This window comes from Mollisia scopiformis, assembly GCF_001500285.1.
Source record: "Mollisia scopiformis unplaced genomic scaffold LY89scaffold_31, whole genome shotgun sequence".
NCBI lineage: Eukaryota > Fungi > Ascomycota > Leotiomycetes > Helotiales > Mollisiaceae > Mollisia > Mollisia scopiformis.
In genome coordinates this window covers 148,943-170,766 of record NW_017263611.1, presented here as the reverse complement: position 1 = coordinate 170,766, position 21,824 = coordinate 148,943, and the positions used below count along the sequence as shown (strand labels likewise).

The 21,824-nt window shown below is 48.5% G+C and overlaps 12 protein-coding genes across 12 annotated transcripts; 7 read left to right on the top strand and 5 right to left on the bottom strand.

Annotated features, from left to right (window-relative positions):
- Positions 1-3: 3 nt before the first annotated feature.
- LY89DRAFT_690741 (putative 3-hydroxyacyl-CoA dehydrogenase-like protein) lies at positions 4-1,438 on the bottom strand. Its single transcript, XM_018216156.1, has 4 exons — positions 1,226-1,438; positions 921-1,179; positions 267-642; positions 4-215 (listed from the first exon to the last, which is right to left on the bottom strand). Exons 1-4 carry the CDS (start codon positions 1,261-1,263, stop codon positions 97-99), a joined length of 792 nt encoding a protein of 263 aa, XP_018063064.1. The 5' UTR covers positions 1,264-1,438; the 3' UTR covers positions 4-96.
- Positions 1,224-2,749, top strand: LY89DRAFT_324880 (ras family GTPase). The gene is made up of 4 exons (XM_018206734.1): positions 1,224-1,587; positions 1,639-1,703; positions 1,760-1,889; positions 1,939-2,749. Exons 1-4 carry the CDS (start codon positions 1,525-1,527, stop codon positions 2,686-2,688), a joined length of 1,008 nt encoding a protein of 335 aa, XP_018063063.1. The 5' UTR covers positions 1,224-1,524; the 3' UTR covers positions 2,689-2,749.
- Positions 2,750-3,213: 464 nt separating this feature from the next.
- LY89DRAFT_676613 (uncharacterized protein) lies at positions 3,214-4,206 on the bottom strand (the record flags this gene model as incomplete). The annotated part of the gene is made up of 3 exons (XM_018213609.1): positions 3,214-3,582; positions 3,632-4,031; positions 4,172-4,206. The coding sequence occupies 3 exons, from the start codon at positions 4,204-4,206 to the stop codon at positions 3,214-3,216; spliced, it is 804 nt and encodes a 267-aa protein (XP_018063062.1).
- Positions 4,207-4,768: 562 nt separating this feature from the next.
- LY89DRAFT_676612 (uncharacterized protein) lies at positions 4,769-5,939 on the bottom strand (the record flags this gene model as incomplete). Its single annotated transcript, XM_018213608.1, has 3 exons — positions 4,769-5,269; positions 5,320-5,561; positions 5,618-5,939. 3 exons carry the CDS (start codon positions 5,937-5,939, stop codon positions 4,769-4,771), a joined length of 1,065 nt encoding a protein of 354 aa, XP_018063061.1.
- Positions 5,940-6,920: 981 nt separating this feature from the next.
- On the top strand, positions 6,921-7,546 carry LY89DRAFT_741552 (uncharacterized protein; the record flags this gene model as incomplete). Its single annotated transcript, XM_018220724.1, has 3 exons — positions 6,921-6,968; positions 7,015-7,394; positions 7,459-7,546. The coding sequence occupies 3 exons, from the start codon at positions 6,921-6,923 to the stop codon at positions 7,544-7,546; spliced, it is 516 nt and encodes a 171-aa protein (XP_018063060.1).
- Positions 7,547-7,579: 33 nt separating this feature from the next.
- LY89DRAFT_324853 (uncharacterized protein) lies at positions 7,580-8,959 on the bottom strand. The gene has a single exon (XM_018206733.1). It carries the CDS (start codon positions 8,837-8,839, stop codon positions 7,763-7,765), a length of 1,077 nt encoding a protein of 358 aa, XP_018063059.1. The 5' UTR covers positions 8,840-8,959; the 3' UTR covers positions 7,580-7,762.
- Positions 8,960-9,010: 51 nt separating this feature from the next.
- On the top strand, positions 9,011-10,375 carry LY89DRAFT_788632 (uncharacterized protein). Its single transcript, XM_018223184.1, has 2 exons — positions 9,011-9,317; positions 9,369-10,375. The coding sequence occupies exons 1-2, from the start codon at positions 9,314-9,316 to the stop codon at positions 10,298-10,300; spliced, it is 936 nt and encodes a 311-aa protein (XP_018063058.1). The 5' UTR covers positions 9,011-9,313; the 3' UTR covers positions 10,301-10,375.
- Positions 10,376-10,444: 69 nt separating this feature from the next.
- On the bottom strand, positions 10,445-12,631 carry LY89DRAFT_658392 (MFS general substrate transporter; the record flags this gene model as incomplete). The annotated part of the gene is made up of 8 exons (XM_018212474.1): positions 10,445-10,737; positions 10,819-10,924; positions 10,974-11,191; positions 11,288-11,546; positions 11,601-11,624; positions 11,689-12,191; positions 12,244-12,341; positions 12,393-12,631. 8 exons carry the CDS (start codon positions 12,629-12,631, stop codon positions 10,664-10,666), a joined length of 1,521 nt encoding a protein of 506 aa, XP_018063057.1. The 3' UTR covers positions 10,445-10,663.
- A 1,799-nt stretch (positions 12,632-14,430) lies between these two features.
- Positions 14,431-14,946, top strand: LY89DRAFT_741548 (uncharacterized protein; the record flags this gene model as incomplete). Its single annotated transcript, XM_018220723.1, has 1 exon — positions 14,431-14,946. The coding sequence occupies one exon, from the start codon at positions 14,431-14,433 to the stop codon at positions 14,944-14,946; it is 516 nt and encodes a 171-aa protein (XP_018063056.1).
- A 104-nt stretch (positions 14,947-15,050) lies between these two features.
- Positions 15,051-16,065, top strand: LY89DRAFT_690736 (uncharacterized protein). Its single transcript, XM_018216155.1, has 2 exons — positions 15,051-15,852; positions 15,908-16,065. Exon 1 carries the CDS (start codon positions 15,462-15,464, stop codon positions 15,741-15,743), a length of 282 nt encoding a protein of 93 aa, XP_018063055.1. The 5' UTR covers positions 15,051-15,461; the 3' UTR covers positions 15,744-15,852; positions 15,908-16,065.
- A 2,135-nt stretch (positions 16,066-18,200) lies between these two features.
- LY89DRAFT_690735 (uncharacterized protein) lies at positions 18,201-18,726 on the top strand. Its single transcript, XM_018216154.1, has 2 exons — positions 18,201-18,421; positions 18,509-18,726. Exons 1-2 carry the CDS (start codon positions 18,221-18,223, stop codon positions 18,563-18,565), a joined length of 258 nt encoding a protein of 85 aa, XP_018063054.1. The 5' UTR covers positions 18,201-18,220; the 3' UTR covers positions 18,566-18,726.
- Positions 18,727-18,927: 201 nt separating this feature from the next.
- LY89DRAFT_629164 (beta-glucosidase-related glycosidase) lies at positions 18,928-21,794 on the top strand. Its single transcript, XM_018211197.1, has 4 exons — positions 18,928-19,214; positions 19,261-19,579; positions 19,717-20,041; positions 20,154-21,794. Exons 1-4 carry the CDS (start codon positions 19,097-19,099, stop codon positions 21,777-21,779), a joined length of 2,388 nt encoding a protein of 795 aa, XP_018063053.1. The 5' UTR covers positions 18,928-19,096; the 3' UTR covers positions 21,780-21,794.
- The last annotated feature ends 30 nt before the right edge of the window (positions 21,795-21,824 follow it).

Below are 21,824 nucleotides of genomic sequence, written 5' to 3'. Positions count from 1 at the left end.
GTTTGAATTACGATGAAAGGGTGAGAACGAATGTAATATAGAAAGCAGCTTTGTTTCAGCATTAGAATACACCAGGAGGAAAGCTAAAAGTGGTTTTCACATCTTGCTAGGCATTCTCATCCCTCCATCAAGCCTGAGAACCACTCCATTCAGCATGATATTTTCGATGCTGTGTGTGACAAGCTGTGAGAATTCTTGAGGTTTGCCAGGTCTCACTTGGTTTGATCAGCTCGACATTCTGAGCAGGATGCATCAAAGGCACTCACATGGAAATTCCATTACCCTCGTCAAGGACGCCCTAACCTTGTCACTCATCATGGCTGTCATCCTCGAGTCAAACAAGCTCGGAGCGATGGTGACAACTCGAATACCATATCTTGCCAGGTCTCTTGTCATTGGTAATGTGAGCGATCTAATGGCACCTTTTGACGCGGAGTATGCGACTTGCCCTGGTTGTCCATCAAAAGCGGCCGAGGATGCAACCATGATGACAATTCCTCGCTCGCCATCCGCATCCGCTGGTTCGGTACGAGCCATATGTGGGAGGACTTGACGGACAAGATCGATGGTACCTCTGACGTTGACGTTCATAACGAAGTCAAAATCCGAAAGGGAGAAAGGATTCAAGTTACGGTCGAGTATCTAAGAAGTGTAAATGACAATCCTAGGGCCTTCGATATACGTAGATCAAGTAAACAACCAACCCAAACAAATGATAGAGCTTGAACAGCAGATTGATTTGAACAGGGAGAAAGTTATAAATTCGTTGTCACGTGCAAATTCTTTTTCCAATGTGTGGAATGATGGTTGCACATGTAAGACAAGGCAAGCCAAACGACATCAAGCCCTTGCTTGACCTCTTGAACATTACAACTCTGATGAAAAGACAAACTCCGTCGAAGAATGGAGAGAAAACATACCTTGGCAGGTGTAGACACCCCAGCAGCAGCGATAACCCCGCCAACTTCCCTACCGGTTTCCTTCACCCATCCTAGAGTTCCCTTGACAGCAGCAGTTATGCTTTCTGTTTCTAGAACATTGGTCTCGAAGAACTTGGTCTTTCCGCCTCCAATTTCTTTTACAAGCTCTTCGGCCAGCTCTTCATTCATGTCAAGAATGGCAACGTAGCCTCCTTTCTTGCAAATATCCTCAACACATGCTCGTCCCAGTCCCGAGGCACTATTTAATATTAGCCGTGGCTGTTATCAAACTGATAAGTACATACCCTCCTGACACCACAAATGTTCTGCCTTCAATCTTCATATTGCTTATTGTGATTCAGATAATATCTTAAGTGGAGTAAGAAGCAAGATGATAATGAATATAGCTCGAGGTGAGCCTCGGCTCATACCCCAGACTTACGCCTTGCCCAAATCAGCCAAGCGCCAAACTCCATTATCGGCCTGATAAGACAAGGAACGACATTCGCGTCAACGAAGAATAATAAAGCTTGGACAGACAACGAGTAATTGAGACTTCACACAACGACCACAGTATCTGCGCATCCAGTGCGGTATCGTCAAGATGGTGCGCCCAAGGAGATCGTCTGCTGCTAGCGATGAATCTCAAGGAACTGCGAGAGACCAGGTTTGTTGACTTGGAACAGGAGATTGGGGCAAGTTCACTGACGAATAGTAGGAACTGGGAAGCATGTACGATTACCTGGCCAAGATCATCCTCTTAGGTCCAAGCGGTAGCGGGAAGTGAGTACCATGTCCCTCAGTGTCGTTGGAAAAAGCGGTCCTAACTGCTACTGTAGGTCTTGTTTGCTACACCGGTTTGTAAAGAACGAGTGGAGGGTCCTTTCGTCGCAGACTATAGGAGTGGAGTTCGCAAGCAAGATTATCAAAGTGGGAACGGGTGCTCGGAGAAAGAGGATAAAGCTACAAGTTTGTCTCCCAGGACCTACATGCAAAGGAACCCCACTTACGGTCTTAGCTCTGGGATACTGCAGGCACAGAACGCTTCCGCTCCGTTTCAAGATCCTACTATCGAGGTGCTGCAGGTGCCGTTCTAGTCTACGACATCACATCACACAACACCTTTACTGCTCTTTCCTCCTTCATGAACGATGCCCGCGCACTCGCCTCACCGAACCTCACGATTCTCCTTGCTGGAAACAAGGTGGACCTTGCAGATAGTGGAATGCTGATAGATACTGGGCCTTCTTCATTACCACCTGCAACCCCTTCGAGTATCAGCAGCAAGAGTTCCCAATTCCCATTTGACGCTGGAAAGTCTGTGACATCAAGTCCAGCTACAAATTTGGGTTTGGGTTCTCAACTACGAGCTACTGTTGCGCCAGATGGAAGAGAAGTAAGTGCAGAGGAAGCATCAAGATGGGCGAGTTCGAATAACATACCTGTAACCATGGAAGTGTCAGCGCTAAATGGAGACAATGTGGAGGAAGTGTTCAACAGACTGGCCAGGATGATCCTAACCAAAATCGAGCTGGGAGAAATCGATCCTGATGATCCAATGAGTGGCATACAATATGGAGATGGCGGGTGGATGGGTGACGGTGATGGAGCGAGCGTGAAGAGTGGAATGACCATAGACGAGGGTGGCTCGAGGCGGAGGAGAAAACCCAAGAGCCGAGCGGGGTGGGGCGGAACTTTGGGCGGAGCACGGGAGTGGGAAGAGGTGTTCACCCTTGGTACAAGAAGACGGGGTAGTAAATGCTGCTAGCCATGGGGGTGCAAGTGATTCGGATGTAGGTTTCTTGTGGATATCAGCGAATTTCGCTCTCATTCGTGTTTATACAATTGGGCACTGGCGTTCGGGTTTTGATGCTGGCGGTTACCTTTCTTTAGCCAGACTTGCATCTTGAGAAGCGCTTCATGTGGATATGATAGATTACAGTAAAATAGTTGTCGATGAATGGAGTTTGATACTTCGAGCCATAGGCGAGGCGAACTCTCTTGGACAGCAATGCTGTGAGCCTGCAAGGGATGAGTACCGGGCAGTAAGTTCCAGAATTTCGATTTTTAGATTATAGATGCTGCACTTTAGAGGCATTAGAAATCAAAGTCCGAAACCAGCGTGATATACTCCTCTAACGCCAGACAACGCCCCCACGTATCTTTATGCATTTACTTTTGTTGCCCGAAATGCTGTTCTTGACGTGCAATCCTCGCCGAGCTCATCCAGAGCATTGCATCGTTCCAGATCTCCATCCTGTCTCCATACCGACGACCACCATCACCTCCGCTCTCAAGACATATTCTTCATCAATCCCTTGATCTCCACAATCATGCCGTCCAACAACATGAAGCACCACTGCATAATCTTCTTTATAGGAAACATCCCTTCTTCAAGCACCTCCTCCGTCTTTACATCCTTCTCCTTCTCCACCAATTTCCTAAAAGTATCCGCAATCACCTCCAAATGGGCCACTAACTGATAGATACTGATACGCTTCTTGAAGCTAGCTTCAAAGAGAGCAGCACCAACAACATGGCCACGACTCAGAGATGAGGCATCAGATTTCTCCTCGCCGAGCCAAGAGGTGAATATGACGATTGAGCGATGAGTGAAGTCGGTCTTCAAGACATCATCGGTGTACGTTCCGTCCAGGAAACCCTGTTGCGCTGATTAGGTTGTGAAAAATGGTAAAAGGGAGAAGACAAACGTGATAGGAGAGCAAATCAACCCATTCTTCGACATGGTCGGGAATGAATTTTTCTGGTTGGATTTGGGGGATCAGATCGAGATCAGGGCTTGGTCTTGTGTTGCGAGTTGGGGTTGGGGTAGGAGACAAAGCTGGAGCGGGTTCGAAGTCTTTCTCTTCTTCTTCGAGACCGGCGAAGGTCTTTGGAGAGGAAGCGGTGGATAGGGTTGGAGTATGAACTCTCATGGTTTGCGATTGCGATTTGGCCATTTTGCGCGTTCTCTCCTGTTCTTGTGATTCAATGGTTTGAGATTGGTGGTTGGGTTGTAAGGTGAGGGGATTCCGGAAGATATTTTGCTCCATTGAAGGTATTTGGCGCTCAGTTTCAAGGATCATGTTGTCAGAGAGGATTATTGTTGTGCTAATGTAGAAAGCAATATCCTCAAGCTAGACTATGTTTCAATCAGACGTCTAGAAATTGAAACTTGAAGTTAGAGCACCTTGATATAAGTTTGGGACTAAAGACGAGTCTTTCAAGGGGCGGCTTTAGCCCTTGCTCACAACCATGCCGCACTCTCCGGAACAAACAAGGACATATTAGAGAGTTCTACATATGCCAAATATTATGGATCTACTATTTATGGTTCAGAAGAAGTTTCTTACCTCGACTTTGTCTTCTTATTTCGTTCAAGCTCAACATGGCTTGTCGTCAACTGAGTCAGAGAGCCGCTTCGAGGAATGTTGACATATTGAGAACATTGTTTGGGCCGACTTTCACACCAGCGGTCAGAACAATGGTACTACAATCAAGCTGCTATATGAATCTTGCCTGCATTGACCTCGAGCACCTTGATAAGATTCTATACCCAAACTTCAGCACTTTCATGTTCACGTGACTCGGTTAATTCAGGGGCCGATTCTGACCGCTGCTTCTTTGGTTGAACGAGTTTTCACAACACAAGCACAGGGCATGACTGAAATTTTATTCATTTGAGTTCGTTATGATGGCTTGTCAGGGACGTAAGCTCCGATCAAAAATCATCCTCACTTGTCCCTTGTGCCGCAGCAGATCGAACCTCCAATTGGAAAATAGTGGGTAAACCGTCCACAGCGCCAGTCGAAAGTGAAATAAGAACGCCTTGCTGCAGGAGACAATGTTCAGAGTGTACGGGAGTTGCCCTCGCCACCATTCATGGACGATCCCGCATCTGCAGCCGCCATTGCCAATCCTCCGTTGCCCTCATTTCTCTCCAACTCAGCATTAACCCCGTCCATGAGGGCGTCTCTGGCCGCCTCAAAGAATCGCTGATCCATTAATTGAGTGCCCATCCAGCTAGCATAGCCCCACTGCTGAAAGTCGGCTGCTTCCACAGGATTCGCGCTGGCCTCCGCATACGACTGCTCTGCAAGCTCTGCCTGTTCCTCTAAGAAACCCAGAATGTGTTCCAAGACGGGGGCATTGTTGGTTGCTTGAACGCGGCTGAAGATAGCGGTACCGACATTGCGACCTCGGAGAGTGCAATGCTCGAGGCTGTACCGATCAGTCGTTAGCTCGTGAACGGACTGCCAGTTCATTGTGAGGTGGACGATGCCGTCGACGGTCTGCTGGTGGATCTCGCTGTCCCGGGGGTAGGTTGGGTTAGGACCTAGAATGTTGGCCTAGAAAATTGTTAGCTTGTGGTGTCTCTTCAGGAGAGCAATTGTCTTACCAATCGAAGCATGCGCCGAATGAATGCATGAACTTCTTCGATGGGGACACCGGTGTCGTCGACTGTGACATTGTCGTTCTCTGGTCGAGCTCGGATGACAGAATATGGCAGATGGGGAGAAAGTGTGGTCGGATCTGGGACAATTTCTCGTCGCTCAACGATGGGCTCAGCAGCCGGTGGGTCTTGTCGGGATTGGGATGGACCTGCTTGGGACGGACCTGCTTGCTGGGATCGGAATTGACCTGCTTGTTGAGATTAGCCGGAGTTCCTTGGTTGCGGACTTCTCCAGAAACTTCACCTTCATTGGAGCCAGATGGAGCAGGGCGTGCAATACCCTCAGATCCTTCGGCTTGTAGACTCTCTGGTGTGTTTCCCATAGTGCCGAAGGTTCGGGGCTTGAGGGTAATGAGGATGGATTTGGCTGGAACCTTGAGGATGACGATGAGCTTTTTCTTGGGCGGGACCTTTAGGGTGACGATCAGCGATCTTGGTGAAGCCTCTTGTCCACTTGATCGAGAGTTGCTTTGCGCGTGCCTGTTCGTGGCTGATTGACTCAAGGATGCGGAGGTGCTCGAAGTCTTTGGGGCAATTGTATTTGGAAGATGGATTTGTGGAGCCATGGCTGCGGTGTGCGGAGGTTTGTTTTGATATTGCCGTTCTGAAGGCGGTGGGTTGAGATAGATCTTCCCAGGTTGACGCAAAAGTTTTTGGGGGTTAGGTTAATTTTGCGCTAAGATGGGTACTTACGTCGTTGTCTCTGGCTATCAGGGGTGAATGACTATCGTGAATAGCCAATCAAGGCATCAACATACTCTAGTGTTCGATGGCTTCACGGATCCATCTCATACCAACAATGGAATCATAGGCCCTGGCATCAAATACACAGCAGTAGCATCAAGAGTAAATAGTCCCAAATTGGTGATGTAGCTGACGTTGACTTTGAGCTGTGCAGAAGTACAACGTTGGTGTGCCCCTGACAAAAGCACAAATATAAGTCAACAATGTGGTTTATCTCTTGACCTCATAGATAGAATTTTTATTGAGTGGGTAGAGCAAGGTCTTAATGATAAAAGGACACATGCTTCATAGATCAACATGATTCCTTTTGCTGAACTGCAGCAATGCAGTATTCTTTTGGTCATGCTTGCCGCTTGTGTTAACAAGCACAATCGTCTAACTTAGAACAATAATCTATGCCAAACGAGTCTTCTTTCATTGGAATAGGTCTGAACATGGGCAATTTCAGTGGGAAAAGTTCTTTTTAAGACACTGCTCTAAACATCAGAGGAGCCATGACAAGGGGAAATTTGATAGCATACATTGCGTTGAAACATTTGTGCGTCACAACTTTACTCCTTAAGTAGTTGGTATTCACGTTAGGAAGCATTGTTTCCATGGTATTGTGATATTCCTCAAAGAGCGCTAGTAAGCGCGTGCCATGGACTGACGTGAAGAGGTTGAAAACGAGTTCGTGGTAGTCGCGTCGAACGCGTGAATTGCTACCTTTCTCAACGACAACTTCGTCTTCTAAACTCCCGACCAGAAGATCGATCCACAAACACTCACTCGACGGCTCCAGAAAACCAACTCAAGCAACTAAGATGGCGCATCTACCGCACTTGCCACTCTCGCGAGACATCAAGGACTTTGTAATTATTCTCATCGTTTGGGGGTTCACGTACTGATCAGAGATAGATCGTTTGCAGAGAAGCCAACATTCCAAAGGAGGACGACCTCGCATCCTTTACAGCGGCCTTGAAGAATGTAATGATCCGTCAGACAATGGCAACACTGCGAAACACTAGCAGTATCGACGATGCATTGGCTTTGGGAGAACGTGTTGAAATGATGCAAATCAGATGGGACGACTTTCATTTATCCCAGATGATGTTAGAAAACAAACCCTGCTATTCAACGAGATACATCCGAAATGCAAGGTTCCACACGTACAGGTTAATACTAGACAATGCAAGCCAGCTGTCAGACCGGTTCGGAGTCGATGTGGAAGTCACCAAGGCGTTTTTTGAGGCAAAAGCAGTGCACCTTCGAGAATTCCTTGACAACCCCGAACCATAGTAGGTTTCCTTGTTCAATAAGTGGAACTTGCTAACAGACCAGATTGAACAGACACAGACGCAGCGAAAACATGGGAGGTGCGCACTTGCGCTTCATTTGGAATGGGCGGAACAGCGGAATCTGGAGTTTTCTGTTGAGAGCATCAGCTTGAGACATGGATGTGGATACAAAGAGAGGCATGGAAGTGGGCATATCAGTGGGCGTTCAACAGTATGGGTGGGTGGCTTCTCAGAAATACTTGCGTAGGAAATGGGAGAACCTGCGGGCCATTGCCGTCGACCAAATGGGGTTGCCCATAAAGCATGATACGCTGTGACATGAGATGGGAATGCAAGTACAAATCCTTGCGAGGTTTGTCTGCTGAGCTCTACTGTCCACTTTGTTCTGTTTGTCTTTGCAGTTTCCGCATCTCTCTCAGTTCAGCCCTTCGTAAGAGTTGTCCTTCGATCTGTTTCCTATAGGTCCTCCTCTTCTCCAAGGCTGTCTCGAGCTGTCTTCTACTCAAAGCTGTCTCGATCTTGAGGGATTGCCAGTTCACAGCATTCTCGTCAGCCTTTCCTCCCATAATGCCAACCTCCAAAGCTGGAGTGCCCTCTTCAGACCCAGCAACATGGAGCTTTTCGAGTCTGTTGGACGACTTCTTTTCCAGAATCAACTTTCTCTCAATTGCTTTGTCTCGTCTTTCGTATAGCACTTTGGTCTTGTTGTTGGGCGGATAGACTCGTCCCTGCTTGTCAACATATGGAGGCCCCATTATCCAAGCAACCACGGTTTCATTGTCGGTCTGCGGGTCCACGACCATACCACAACCGGGCGGCATAGCCTTCAATATGATGTCTGCTCTCCAGTGCAAATTCTCATCAAACATCTTCTCGAAGGGATCGAGGTCTTGCTTCTTATTCCTCTCATACTCGTTCCGATGATATTGTACCTGCACCTCGACTAGCTGGCGCCTGCACAAGTAATGCCACATGAGATCCATAAGCTTACGAAAGGCGTCCTGTGAAGTCTTCGCACCCAATCGAAATATCCTCGATCCCTGTGACCCCTTTCCGGCATTCTCCAGTGCGGTCGTCTGGAGTTCTATCGTAGTAACTGGTTCCATCTTGTATTGGGGGCGTTCGTTGAATTCAGTAGATTGTTTCAGAACTAGAAGCCAACCTGGATTGATATTGAAATCCATGGCAGATTTGAGGGACATTCGTTGTGGTTGTCTGCTGTTTCCCTTCTTAGGGGGAGCATAATGAAGGTCAATGATGCATTTATCAGGAGCTGTGTACTTTTCGAATGGTACAAGCTTATGAATGAGACTGCTGGACGCAGGTGACTTCTTTCCAAAAGTCTCTGTCATGAGACATATGGAGCGGCATTGTTGGACATGAAAAGAGGATTGGCGTGCACAGGATGCCCTGGGCAATATCCTCACGCAGATATGAAGTGTCATGACATTGTAGATGGCAGTGCAGTGAGGTGTAGTCACTGAGTTCTGGTCCGAATGTCAGATTTCTGAGGATTCATGTCGTCTGAAGTTTGCCTCAGCGAAGATTAGGTAAGCGGGAATCGAGTCTAAGTCTCTTCGGGAAGCTCCGAGGCTGCAAGGCTACTTTCCTCATCAGTTTCCCTAAGCAAGATTTCAACCCTTTTCTATGAACTACATCGCATATCTCTTCATAAGCGATAGAAGAAATAATTCGCTTCAATTGTAAGGTAGACTGAGCATTTGTGGCAAGTGCCCGACCTTCGGGTGATCTTCCCGTGTGACCGTCGCTCCAATCATTGCTTTTTGATAAGGTCTCACAGTTCAGGTGCACAAGGTCTCACATGGAGGAACTATATACGGACCAGTCCTACGATGGACTTGATCACTTAATTTTCACCATACTACGATGCTGGAGTCTCCCTTTGATGGTCTCTAGGGATGGGTATGTTGTGCTCCCGCAAACTGTCGTCAACAGATCGCTAACTCAAAGTAGCAGCTGTCCAGCCTCAAGCTCCTCCCTCTCAATGCGAGATAGAGATACCATGGCCACTATGTGCGGTAACTCTCCTCGTCCTCGCTCTCAATACCATGGCACAGCCTGCGGGTCGACTCTGCGGACATCATAGACTTCGACGAACATATCTTATCAGCTCCCCACTTATGTGTATCTACGACCTGCTCTTCGTCCTTATATACCCTCTATATATCTGCACGAGATACTCGGTGAACATATCAACGGGAATAACTCTTCTGCTTTCTGAACGATTCTCCGCGCCGGTGCCAGAAGAAAAATTCCACGCTCTGGCCCAGCGGACCTGGTTACGATGGCTGTTCTTTGTGCTAGGCCCTCTACCTCTGACGATCCTGCTAGTGGGCTCGAAAGGCATCTTATGGACGCAGGTGATTGGAAGTATATTTTTTGTAGACTGGTTGGTGGGGGAAGTATTGATATACCTATCAACAACTCCACACTTCTCCTCCCAGGAGCATGAGAATGTTCCAGACATGCCGGACCTTATGGCCTATACTGGATATACCTTTGTAGGCTTCACTATTCTTGCTTGGACATGGTTGCTCTGGACGCCGTTCTTGCGCTTGGAAAGTCTTCAGCAGAACCCTTTTCTTTCGCTCGCCATTAATCTTCTCTTCATTTGCGTGGTTCCTGGTTGCATAGCGTGGGCTCTTGCCCTTGGACCGGAGTTTCTAGGTTTGGGAAGGTTTCTTGAAAGGCATATGACACTGAGTAGATGGATGTGCTTAGCGTTCCCAGATTATGATGGCTATTACTTTTTGGATACAGGTGCGTGGCATTATGCGGTGGTGTTCCTGGCAAATGTGGTATTTGGCGTTCTGGCGTATGCGTTGTATTATGATCCGAGAGGCACAGAATTTCCAAGTTGGTTTAAATGGATGTTGAAGACTTAGGCCACAATAGACTCTACCAGATCGCGGATTGAACCTTCAATTCTAGAATGAACAATGAATGCTAGTCTAGTGTACAAGATACTTTTCAATTGAGAACTTTTCAAGAGCACGATACGAAGTCTTTGACGACCAAGCACCAACAGCCTCTAATTATTACAACGACAAACGTACACACTGAACAAGAAGCAACAGCAACGTTTTACAGTACAAATACACACCTCATCTGCTGTACCACTTCTGAGCCGCCTCCCCATTGCCTGCGTTGATCTTTTCACCAGATCGATCTCCTGTGGCTTTCGCCAACTTATACTCGTTAATCCTCCCCCAATTTATCCTTGAAGTCCGTCTCTATCTTTGAGATCCTCACTTCCTCAAAGGATACTCTCGAATCGAGAGAGACAACAATGTCGCAATAGCCGATGCCGCAAGCGGAATTCCTGTAGTCAAGCATTAATTCCATCCATACTTCTCTAAGAGTCCAGAGAGAGACAGAAAGAGTAGCAAGGGTCGAAACTTACCATATCCCCACCTAAAACTCTGCACATAGCAATCAACCACCACGACTCTAACAGGCTCCTCGAGAAGAGCAATCCTGTTCGTATCAGTAGACACTGCTTCGAAGATCTACCTTTCATCAGTCTCCACACCACCAGGTCCACCAAAGCAAACTCACCTCCGCAGCACCTTCAAAGCCACTCAATCCTTCTTCAAGCAGACTCCTCACCATTCCAACCTGCACTGAACTCGCGATTGCGATCCCTAGGATCAGACCTAGCGGGATCATGACGAAGAATCCGCTGGTGGCGGATGCCATGTCTTTGCTTTGACCGTTGACGCCTTCGTGTTCTTTTTTCTTCTTGTCGAGGCCGGAGGTTAGTGCTATGAATGTGCCTTTGGTGGTTGTTAGCTTTGTTTTCTCCTCAGCTTACTCTCTCTTCCTCTTCTCTTCTTTCAATTCCAGATACTATATGGAAAGAAAGAACTCACTGCTCAAACAAATCCCCAACCCAAATCCACCAGGTACAATCTCCATTGTCTCCAACCACCCCGTCTCGCCTCTCCATCTAAGAATTAGGATTCCGTAAGATAAGGTGCATAATACACATCCGGCTATAGTTACTCTTTTGTAGAGGCCAGTGCGTGATATCAGGAGGCCGCCGAAGAGACCACCTAGAGTGTTGCCTAGGACTGCGGGGAACATTCTCGTTCCTGCTAGTGCGACTGATTCGTTGAGGGATATACGGAACTGCTTGGACTTCAGTATGTAAAGTACAGCGGACAAAAAGACATGACGACTTACGTAGAGCGGTATGAAGAAGATGATCTGCATGAATGAAGCCTGTTAGCCAATTCTCCATCAACAATCAGCGAAGTGAGAAGATACTAACCCCATACTGAGCACCCAACAGCAACGCAACAATAGCATACGGCGTGATAATATCCCTCTGAACCAACAACCTCGGAGGAAAAACCGGTTCCCTCGCAAACCTAACCTCCCACACCACAAACCCAGCACCCAAAACCACACTCCCCGCCACACTCCCCAAAATAATCGGATCCAGCGGCGGCAGACTCTGTCCCGCCAAACTCAACGCACCAAGCAACAACACGATAGCAGCAGCCAATAACAGACTCCCCACGAAATCAATCCTTTTTAGCCTTCCTTTTCGATCTTGGGTCTCGACAATAGGGGCAGATTTCGTGTTTGGGAGGAAGAAATATACGATTATGATGGCGATGAATAGGAGGGGAGCTTGGCCGGCAAAGGACCATCGCCAGCCGATGGAGTCGGCGAGGAGGCCGCCGATGGGTCCGCCGGCGCTGCGGCCGATGGTCATTACGACGTTCATGTAGGAGCGCCAGAAGGCTACTTGGAGGAGGGGTACGAGGTCTGATTGTTGCTGTTAGTGGAGTGGATGGTGAAGGAAGGGTGGGAGGGGTACCAGTGATGACGAGGGATACACATAGTGTCATGCTCGAGGCGCCGAGGCCTTGGATTACTCGTCCCAGGATCACGGCTGGGAGGGTTGGTCCTACGCCGCTGTGGACTGTTAGTGATTGTTCGAGTCTATGGAAGACGGATTCTACCTACCAGAGAATACTGCCAAGGCCGAAGAGAGCGTAGCCAACTACCAGCACGATTCTTCGTCCGTAGATATCGCTGAGCTTCCCGGTTAGTGGTTGGAAGGCACACATCGACAGCAGGTACGCTGTTGAAAGCCAACTTCCAAGACCAAGAGAATGGAACTCAGATGCGATAGTGTCTGTTGTTGCTAGTACAAGGGTGCTGTCTGCACTCGAGACGAAGACACCTATTTCATCAATTAGCATGAGCCACCTTTTCAAATTGGCCAACAGGCACTTTACCAAGCATAAGCAAACTCAAGATCCCCAAAACCGATCTCCCCATCCCCTTCTCATCCTCATTCCCGTCTCCCTCCTCATCCGTCGTCCCCGACGTCGACTGGTAAGCATTCTTCCCTTCAGACGAGAGCAATGAAGTCTCCTCCGTGATCGACCCTCCGAAACTGGATGAGCTGCCAGCACTACAGTCACGAAGCTTACCATCTCGTTCCAAGTCGTGAAATGCCATTGCACCTACTCAGTCACTCACTCACTCGACCTAGAAAGCAAGAAGAAAAGAAGGGCACGAAAGGAAGAAGAAAGCTTTTGTTCCCCTCGCACAGTCCAAATATTCGCCATCTCACATCAGCTAACTCGACCATCCGACAGGGCGAGAGAAAATCTTGTACTGATTGTGATGGATTGGAGAATCTGATTGGCTACCCATGATGTGGTGTTAGAGAGTGTGTGACGATGTGCGTTGCCTTTGGCGTATGCAAAGCATCACTTGTGTTGCCCCTCGGTTACCTTCCAGCTGCCTCGGGTTGAGGCAGCATCAAGATCGTGTTACGGGGCGAGGATTAATTACCGCCACTGTACTGCTTACCTCGGTCGAATTTCGAGAGTGAAGTTGATGAAGGAGATATATGTTGACGGTCTAGAAGCAGACACTTAGTGCTTAAGAACACTCATGGCAGGAACTTCTGCTTCAATCGAAGCGATATGTATGATTGAGCTTGCCAAAGTAAGGAAGGACTACGATACTTCTGCGTAGCGGTGAGATTCACTGATTGAAGCCGAGATCTCGAGTCTTGCCCGAGTGGATGATTCCGAGTTGGGCTTATATAAAACGATAGCTTTGAATGTATGGCTATGTTTCAATATCTAGAGCATTCGTTGCAATTTGGGCTTCGCCAATCAATGAAAGAATCTCAGCTAATACAAATCTGTTGCACATCGCTCTCTCGAGTATATTGCCTAACCAACTTCCATGGATCAGAATTTTGCTGTACATTGAATTTGGTTGGTAGTATCAGAAAGCTTTGTTGTACATCGACTGGATGTCCAATTGAATCCCGACAATTGAGACCCTCCAACTATCGATGCCCCTGCCAGGCAATGCAGTATGCATCAATGATCAAGTCCAGACTTGACGATATCTTGAGTCACCTTCAGAGAGACGGACATTTGCAGCCACCCGTCTCACGCGGGATACGTACACCCGGTATCCGCAAGGAAGTTAGGGTACGCAGTATCAACGAGCAATTTAGAGGAGACTCTCTTATCTAAGTATGTAAAAATGGTACTTTGTGAGACTTCACGATGTATGTCTGGCAGCCACTTGATGCACGACATCTCGACTTCAGATAATGGCGATAAGCATCATTCCTTGGCGATCGGCTCTAGATTCAAGCCAGCTTGCCATTGCTTCGGGAGTTTGGCGATTGACAAGGTGGTACAACAACACGCCAAACTTTCCAAGTGAGCGGGCCGGATTGTGGGTTTTGGCCGGACCGTAGGCTTAGCTCGATCTTGCATATGCGAAATTCGAAGGTTCATTACCAGTCCGTCGATGTTCCTTGCATCTTTTCGTGATTGAATGGAGATCCTCGAACTTCCCCAAGCTCTAATTCAGGAATGGGAGTCCCGCAAGTGTCGCGCATGAGGCCAATTTCCGAGGTCTGATTTCGTGTCATTTTCGCGATTTCCACATGTCTCGCGTCTTGTTTGTCTTGTCTTTTTTTGCAACGCACTGGACTTTGGTCAATTCTATCCTTCAACACGAAATGGGTAAAAGAGGAAGAGAGTCTTCACTTGCTCATCATCGCAAGAAGCGGAAGCCCGATTTTCCAGCATGGTACGGCCGCGTCCTCTCCAGACACTTGTACGACGACTGCGACCCCGAGGATTTTGACGAAGATCTATTTGAGTTAGACGACGAAGAGAAACAGATAGTAGACAATGATCTCGAGCCAGATGAATGCTATTGCGACGGAAACAGTGAAGACAGCGAGGGCGGGATCAAGGAGAATCCGAATTGCATCTGCCAGCGAGAAGACGAAGAGAGATCCGTCCAAGGTTCCGACGCGGAACACTATTACGAGATGAAAGAAGTCCGCCAGGAACGAAAACGCGAATTATACAAAGAGAACACAGAGCTAGAGAAGGAGAAGTCGGAACGCATCGTTTTCGAGCAGGAGAAGGAAGACGAAATCAACGCGGCATGGAAGGTGTTCAAGAAGAAAGCGAAGAAGTACAAGAAGAAGGGGAAATCAATTCCCCTCGAGTCCCTGAGAACATGATGCAGCAAAATCAAGCAACTAGCCAGGATGAATGACAATGGAACTTGCTGCTTACGATTAAGAAACGAAGATCTTTTGGCAGGAGATGTCCCGAATGTCGGCAGCCTGTGCCCTCCACCGATACCCATGTGTTGAGGGCCGAAACCTCTGCTTGAGAAGCGATGACTTCAGTGACGGTGTGCTTCAGAATTTGGAAGTCGCTGGCTGAGAGACGAAGCTTGTGTTGCTGAAGTCTGTATCCGGCTCACCAGGCGCAGGACTATTGGATGGGCGAGCTGTAGAGCAAGTTCAGTCACCAATTGGGTTTGGATATATCCCGGCAACTGAGCCCGGCAATGCCGCTGGCAATATAATCATCATATCTCCCCTACCCTTCTCCCCCTGCTCCTCCTCTGTTGTTCGTCCCTTAGAGTGATCTGAGCAACATCACCAACCCTTGCCGTTTCTAGTATGTGCCATATCCTCCGGCGATTCCTAAGCGCCAGTGGCAAGAGTAGCGTCCTATCATCATATCTATGGATGCTAGTCTGCGACAATTGCCGGCAGAGACGCTCCCAATCCCATTGGCCGCAATTACCTTTCTCGTAAATGAGGTGATTGTCGAGAGCGGGGAGCCAAGGGAAGGTAGTAGGGCTGATGAGGGCCTCGCGCCACCAGGCGGCGTCGTGTATATAAGTGCATTTCAAAGCTGCGTCTTGAAAATTCTGGAGATCATCTTCTTTTTCGTCGGTCGTGTTTGGGAGGTTAAGCAGGACCGCTGTAGAGATGTTTTGTGTGTTTGTATGTATGACCGTTGATTGTTTGGTTGAAAAGTGCAATCATAGGAAGACTTGGAGGAAGTGGCTGCAGGTTTTGTAAAATCAAAGAAGTAAAGTCTGAGATCTGAATTGGATTTTGCATTAGTAACTAGGCACGTAAATTGTTAGTAGGTCGACTAGACTCGAAGAGACCATGGACGTACCTCACCATCCTCGGGGCTATCCTGCGGCTCCCAAGATATGTTTCGACATCTGTAACCCCCAAAATAGTCATGCGGCTCTGGCAATTGCCAGGTCCGGCTAGGGGGGTTTGATGCTGGTAGCCGACGGTACAGGACATCCCTCAGCAGCCTGATTGACGTGATTCTAGTGGAAAGCTCTTCCTGAGCTGGTGGGGGTATGGGCGTGGATCCGGTAGTTGCCAATTTTTGCTCTACGAAGCTCTTGCAGAGCTGCATGCAGAGACGGTGTACGGGGAGATACAAGGTGCCTCCGGTAGTAATGGTTGGACCGTCCGTTTTGATATCAACATACATGGCTTCAACTTTTAGTTCTGCTTTAACATCGACGTTGAGCTCGAGGTCGGGGTCGCGGTCGAGAAGCTGAAAGAAGGTGGAACCTTTTGCAAGCGCTTTGAGTTCCAACGTCCGCGACTGCTGTACCGTTGGACGGAGATGGTAGCCATAGTCTGGAGGTTGGTTTCGTGGCTTTGTTGGCCAATACATGTCCAATGTCCATGTAACACGGTGCATCCGGATGTGCAGTGGTTAGTAGAAGCACATCGGTCAACCAGGAGCTGACTTCATCTTCCTTTCTGCTATCGTGCTCGAAGATGGGTGCGCCACAGACCGTACAGTAGATCTGCGTATCAGACATGTCATGAACGAGGGACGAATGTATGGATGGCCGAATGAATGACTCCCTAGAACAAATATCGACCTGGGTAGTGAAGTGAAACAAGGCGAGAAGGGATGCGAGGAGGATGGAGATAAGTAGAAGCATGAAGGCAAATATGAAGGATACCTAGGCAGGTAGGTAGGTAGTAGGTAGGTAGATATAAGTCGCGCGCTCACGTGACCTGGACTCGGGACTGACGTACCTAGGTAGGTCGTTACGTACCTACCTAAGTAGGTATCTTAGGCACGAAGTTGGAGTTGGTTATGTCAACCGATGTGCACTTATGCCGGAACCGTTCTTCACTATCAATCAAGCCTCATTCACCATCATCAGAACCCGCAACGAATATCCTGACAACAGCTAATCGTAGGTATTTCCTAGGTAGGTGATGTTCGGACACGCGAGGGTATTCCTTTTTCTACAATACTGCCTATCCAGGATCTGCCTATGTGGGCACTTACCAACTTTACTGCATAGGTACTTCTCAAGGCCCTGCTTACCTCGATCCCACCTGGTTTTCTCGCTTCTACGCTTCCCGGGACTGCCTATTACGGCGAATCAGTGGTTTACTACCAAAGACTCCGACCAACATACAACCCTTTTGCCACTGATAGCAGTAGCATGAGGACATGGTGTGATCTTTTGGAACCTTTCCCCCATCCCTGAAGTCGATCTCTGGTTCCCGTCCCTTCCAGAATTCCACCTGCTATGTATCCGGATCTTTGGCTTATTTGTTGGTGACTGCCCAACAGATCCAGTCACCAGTAGCCCGCCTGTCACTGCCACTGCCACTGCCACGAGGGATTCGACACGAATATCAACAGAACTACATTCCAGCTCGACGAGCTCATGCGCAGCGACCGTCACTGCTTCAAACTGTTTGGTAGGCTGCGTCAGGACTGCTGTTTCTAGCTCTTGCATCTCGTATAGTACTACGTGCTCAAAAACCGTTACCGGTTGCTCTGTTCAGGGAACAACCTCAACAGTCAGTGGCATCTGCCAAATAGTGGCTCTTCCATCGACACTTTCTCACCCAAGCCAAACCTTTTGTACTCCTACCAATTGCTTGGCTGGAAACATCCCCGGGGAAGCAATACCTCCATATATTACTTCTGGTCCATATTCAAGGCCAGACTTCGAGAAGCGTGGAATTGATGGCCGTGTCACAGCTAACCCCGTTCATATACCAGCGGATCCATCAATTATTCGGAGTCTTGGAGGTTGTGCCCTTGCTACACCTCCATCGAAACCAGTGACCAGACCTGGATATCCTTCTATATTCATTGATATGATTGGGCCAGAACAAGCCGGCAACATGGCGTTTGCCTACTCAGTCATACCTAGGTATGACCGTGCTACTTCAAGTGCTTGTGTTTTCACTACTACTAGGCTGAACGCCAACGAATTCCTCGCTGCGCCACCTTGGACAGATTATAATGAGGTGCCTTGGAAGAACAACAATGATGGAAGCATTGACCACGCTTGTAAGTTTTTTTCGGTCTCGAAAAAGGTCCCTGGTCCAAGACTTTATTTGCAATCAGAACCTACTCGCGATCTTTATTCTCGCAAGTGTTTATTATTAGATTTCTATTTCTAATACTCGAATTTCGATGATTGAAATGGTCACCCGAATTATAACTCCATACTACTTTCGTTTAAAGGCGGCACATGTTCCAACCATAGCAATATGCTTTTTGGCTTTTTCTGTGTTGATTTTGTTATTATACTCGTATGCCTTTTCCAAAATTCAAGCTTCCGCCACTCTCGGTTCACTCCACCCCGATAGTCTATCTCTTTCGGCACTTCTCTCGGAAAGTTCTCTGTCGTGCGTCATATTAGTTTCTGGGAAAGTGTTCTGCCTTATCCTGAGGGCTACGAGTACCTGGGACGGCAGCATCGTTACTTACGAGGGAACCATGCTTCTCAACCTGATCTCAAGTGTGTCTAACGATCTCCAAGGGTGAAGTTCGGCATTTATTCATCTCTTCCTGGGTGGTGGAATGCCAATCCTTGTCTGAGTTTGGGACCGGAGGTGCCGAGAGCGTTGGACGAAGCGGGGTGTGGAGTATGCTCGGCCCTTTTCCCATTTTTCTCTTCTCTTTTCCTCACGTGTCCCCCTTTCTCCAATCCCCATTCTCCAGAATCTCATGGGTTGAAGGTGGTCTCGGTTATCGCCCCGCACAATCAACACCGTCACCGGTCCGCGAGGGTAAACTTCGGCACTCATCCTAAGATTATCTCTCTTTTTGCATTGTAGGGTGCGGTTGACTTCCTGCAAGTTGATCTAATTTTCACAAAGATGGGATATCCATATCCACAGTCAATTGACAAGGACCGACTCGAGGCCCGCACGAACATGCCGTCCACTTCTTGTTGGGGGAGCTACGTTATGAGGAGAAAAATGGAGTCGAAGTTTGGGAGTATAAAATGCTGAGGATATGGCCGTTCATAATGATGAATCAGAGTAGAAGCTGACAACATTCTCATCCTTCAATATGCTTTCCTCACTCCTCTCGATAGCATTTTTGCTTTCGCAGGCCTTTGCGGTGACCCAACCTGCAAACACAACCATCCTAGGCCCATATGGACATTCCCCACCCGTCTATCCATCACGTTCGTCTCTTTCCATCTATTGTCTTCTAACACTGACTCTGTCTAGCCAACACCACCGGTATAGGGTGGGAAGAAGCATTGATTAAAGCTAAAGCATTCGTCGCTCAACTGACCCTTGAGGAGAAATCCGATATGGTCACAGGCACTCCGGGTCCTTGTGTTGGCAACATTGCCCCGATTGATCGTCTTGGCTTCGCAGGTCTCTGTTTTCAAGATGGACCACTTGCAATTCGTGTTGCGGATTATGCCAGCGTCTTCCCTGCCGGTGTATCAACAGCAGCATCCTTCGACCGTGAGTTGATGCATGAACGTGGTCTTGCTTTGGGAGCTGAGTTCAGAGGAAAGGGAGCCCACGTATATTTAGGGTAAGTGGCATTACTTCCCCGCCATCAGATTGAGAATTCTTCGAATTGGAGACACTTTCGTGGCCTCCAAGACCTAGACCTCCAAGCTTCTGTCAACCTAATTTTGGTTGCCGGAGTAATCACTAACAGATGTATAGACCTGTCGCTGGTCCTCTCGGAAGATCAGCCTACGCTGGTCGAAATTGGGAAGGATTCGCCGCTGATCCATACCTCACCGGTGTTGCAATGGAAGAGACCATCACAGGTGTACAAGCCAATGGTGTTCAAGTTTCCGCCAAGCACTTTCTAGCTTACGAACAAGAGACTCAACGCATTCCGTCAGTGAGTGATGCCGATGGCTTTGACGAAATCCAACAATCTGTTTCGTCAAATCTTGATGATCGCACTATGCACGAGCTGTACCTGTGGCCTTTTGCCAACGCTGTTAAAGCAGGCTCCGCTTCATTTATGTGCTCCTATAACGTAAGTAACAACCTCTTTCGTTCTTCATCTTTGAGAGTCGTTGAATCTGTTATATGGTCATCTTGTTCGTTTTTGTTTTGAAGAAAAAACCTAACACTGATTATTCCGGTAGCGAATCAACGGTAGCTATGCTTGTCAGAACTCAAAGACTTTGAACGGGCTCCTCAAGGAGGAACTTGGGTTCCAAGGTTATACTGTGTCGGATTGGGGTGGAACCCATTCTGGCTTGTCTTCTATTGAAGGAGGCCTCGACATGAATATGCCAGGTGGTCTGGGAGAGTACGGCGAATACTTAGCACCACTCTCTCACTTCGGTGGAAATGTCACGGCTGCTGTGAATAACGGCACCCTCGACATTGCTAGACTGGATGATATGGTCACCCGAATTATGACTCCATACTACTTCCTCGGCCAGGACAAGGATTTCCCCACAGTCGACCCTTCAAGTGCACTTCTCAATACAAACTTTCCTCTGGACACTTGGCTGCGAAACTGGACACTCACCGGTCCCTCCAGCCGTGACGTTCGATCCAATCACTCGATACTGATCCGCAAAATCGGCGCCGCATCCGCTGTTCTTCTGAAGAACGTAAATGCCACTCTTCCGTTCAAAGCACCCAAGTCCATCGGTGTCTTCGGAAACGATGCTAGCGAGGACACACAAGGTTTCTACAACCAAGTAGACTGGGAATACGGAACCATCTCCGTAGGAGGTGGCTCAGGAACTGGTCGTCTCACATACCTCGTCACGCCCCTCGATGCATTAAAAGAAAAAGCCAAAGAAACAGGAGCTATCATCCAACAATTCCTAAACAACACCCTAATCGCCACCACCGACATCTCCACCCTCACCATCCCCACTCCCCCAGAAGTCTGCCTCGTCTTCCTCAAAAACTACGCCCAAGAAGGCGCCGACCGCACCTCCCTCGACACAGACTGGTCCGGCAACGAAGTCGTCGAATCCGTCACCTCCTACTGCAACAACACCATAGTCATCACCCACGCCTCAGGAATAAACAACCTCCCCTTCGCCTCGAACCCCAACGTAACCGCCATCATCGCCGCCCACTACCCAGGCCAAGAATCAGGCAACGCACTCGTCGACATCCTCTACGGGACCGTGAACCCCTCCGCCAAACTCCCCTACACCATCGCGCTGGAAACAGACGATTACAACGGCCTCCCTACCACAGCTGTCAATTCCACCGATCCCTACGCATGGCAAGCCTGGTTCGACGAGAAGCTCGAGATCGATTACCGCTATTTCGACGCCCAGAATATGTCCGTGTTATACGAATTCGGCTTCGGACTCTCGTACACCACGTTCGAGCTCTCGGATCTAGCTATCGCGAAGCTATCTAACGAAACTATCACCGCGACCGCTGCACCCGCTACTATTCTCCCCGGCGGGAATACAGGGCTCTGGGAGAATCTGTATAACGTTACGGTAACGCTAACGAATACCGGCGACGTAGCAGGCGCAGAAGTCCCACAGCTCTATATCTCGCTCCCTTCTTCTGCGCCGGCGGGGACGCCGCCAAAACAGTTGCGTGGCTTTGAGAAGGTGTTCTTGGAGGTGGGGGAGAGTGCTAGTGTGAGTTTTAGGTTGATGAGGAGGGATATTAGTTTTTGGGACGTTGTTAGGCAGGATTGGGTTGTGCCGGAGGGGGAGTTTGTCGTTAGTGTTGGGTTTAGTTCGAGGGATTTGAGGGTGCGGGGGGGTTTGAGTGTTTTGTGAGGAATGGAGGAGGGTTGATGAATTATGAGATATGAGGGAGGGGAT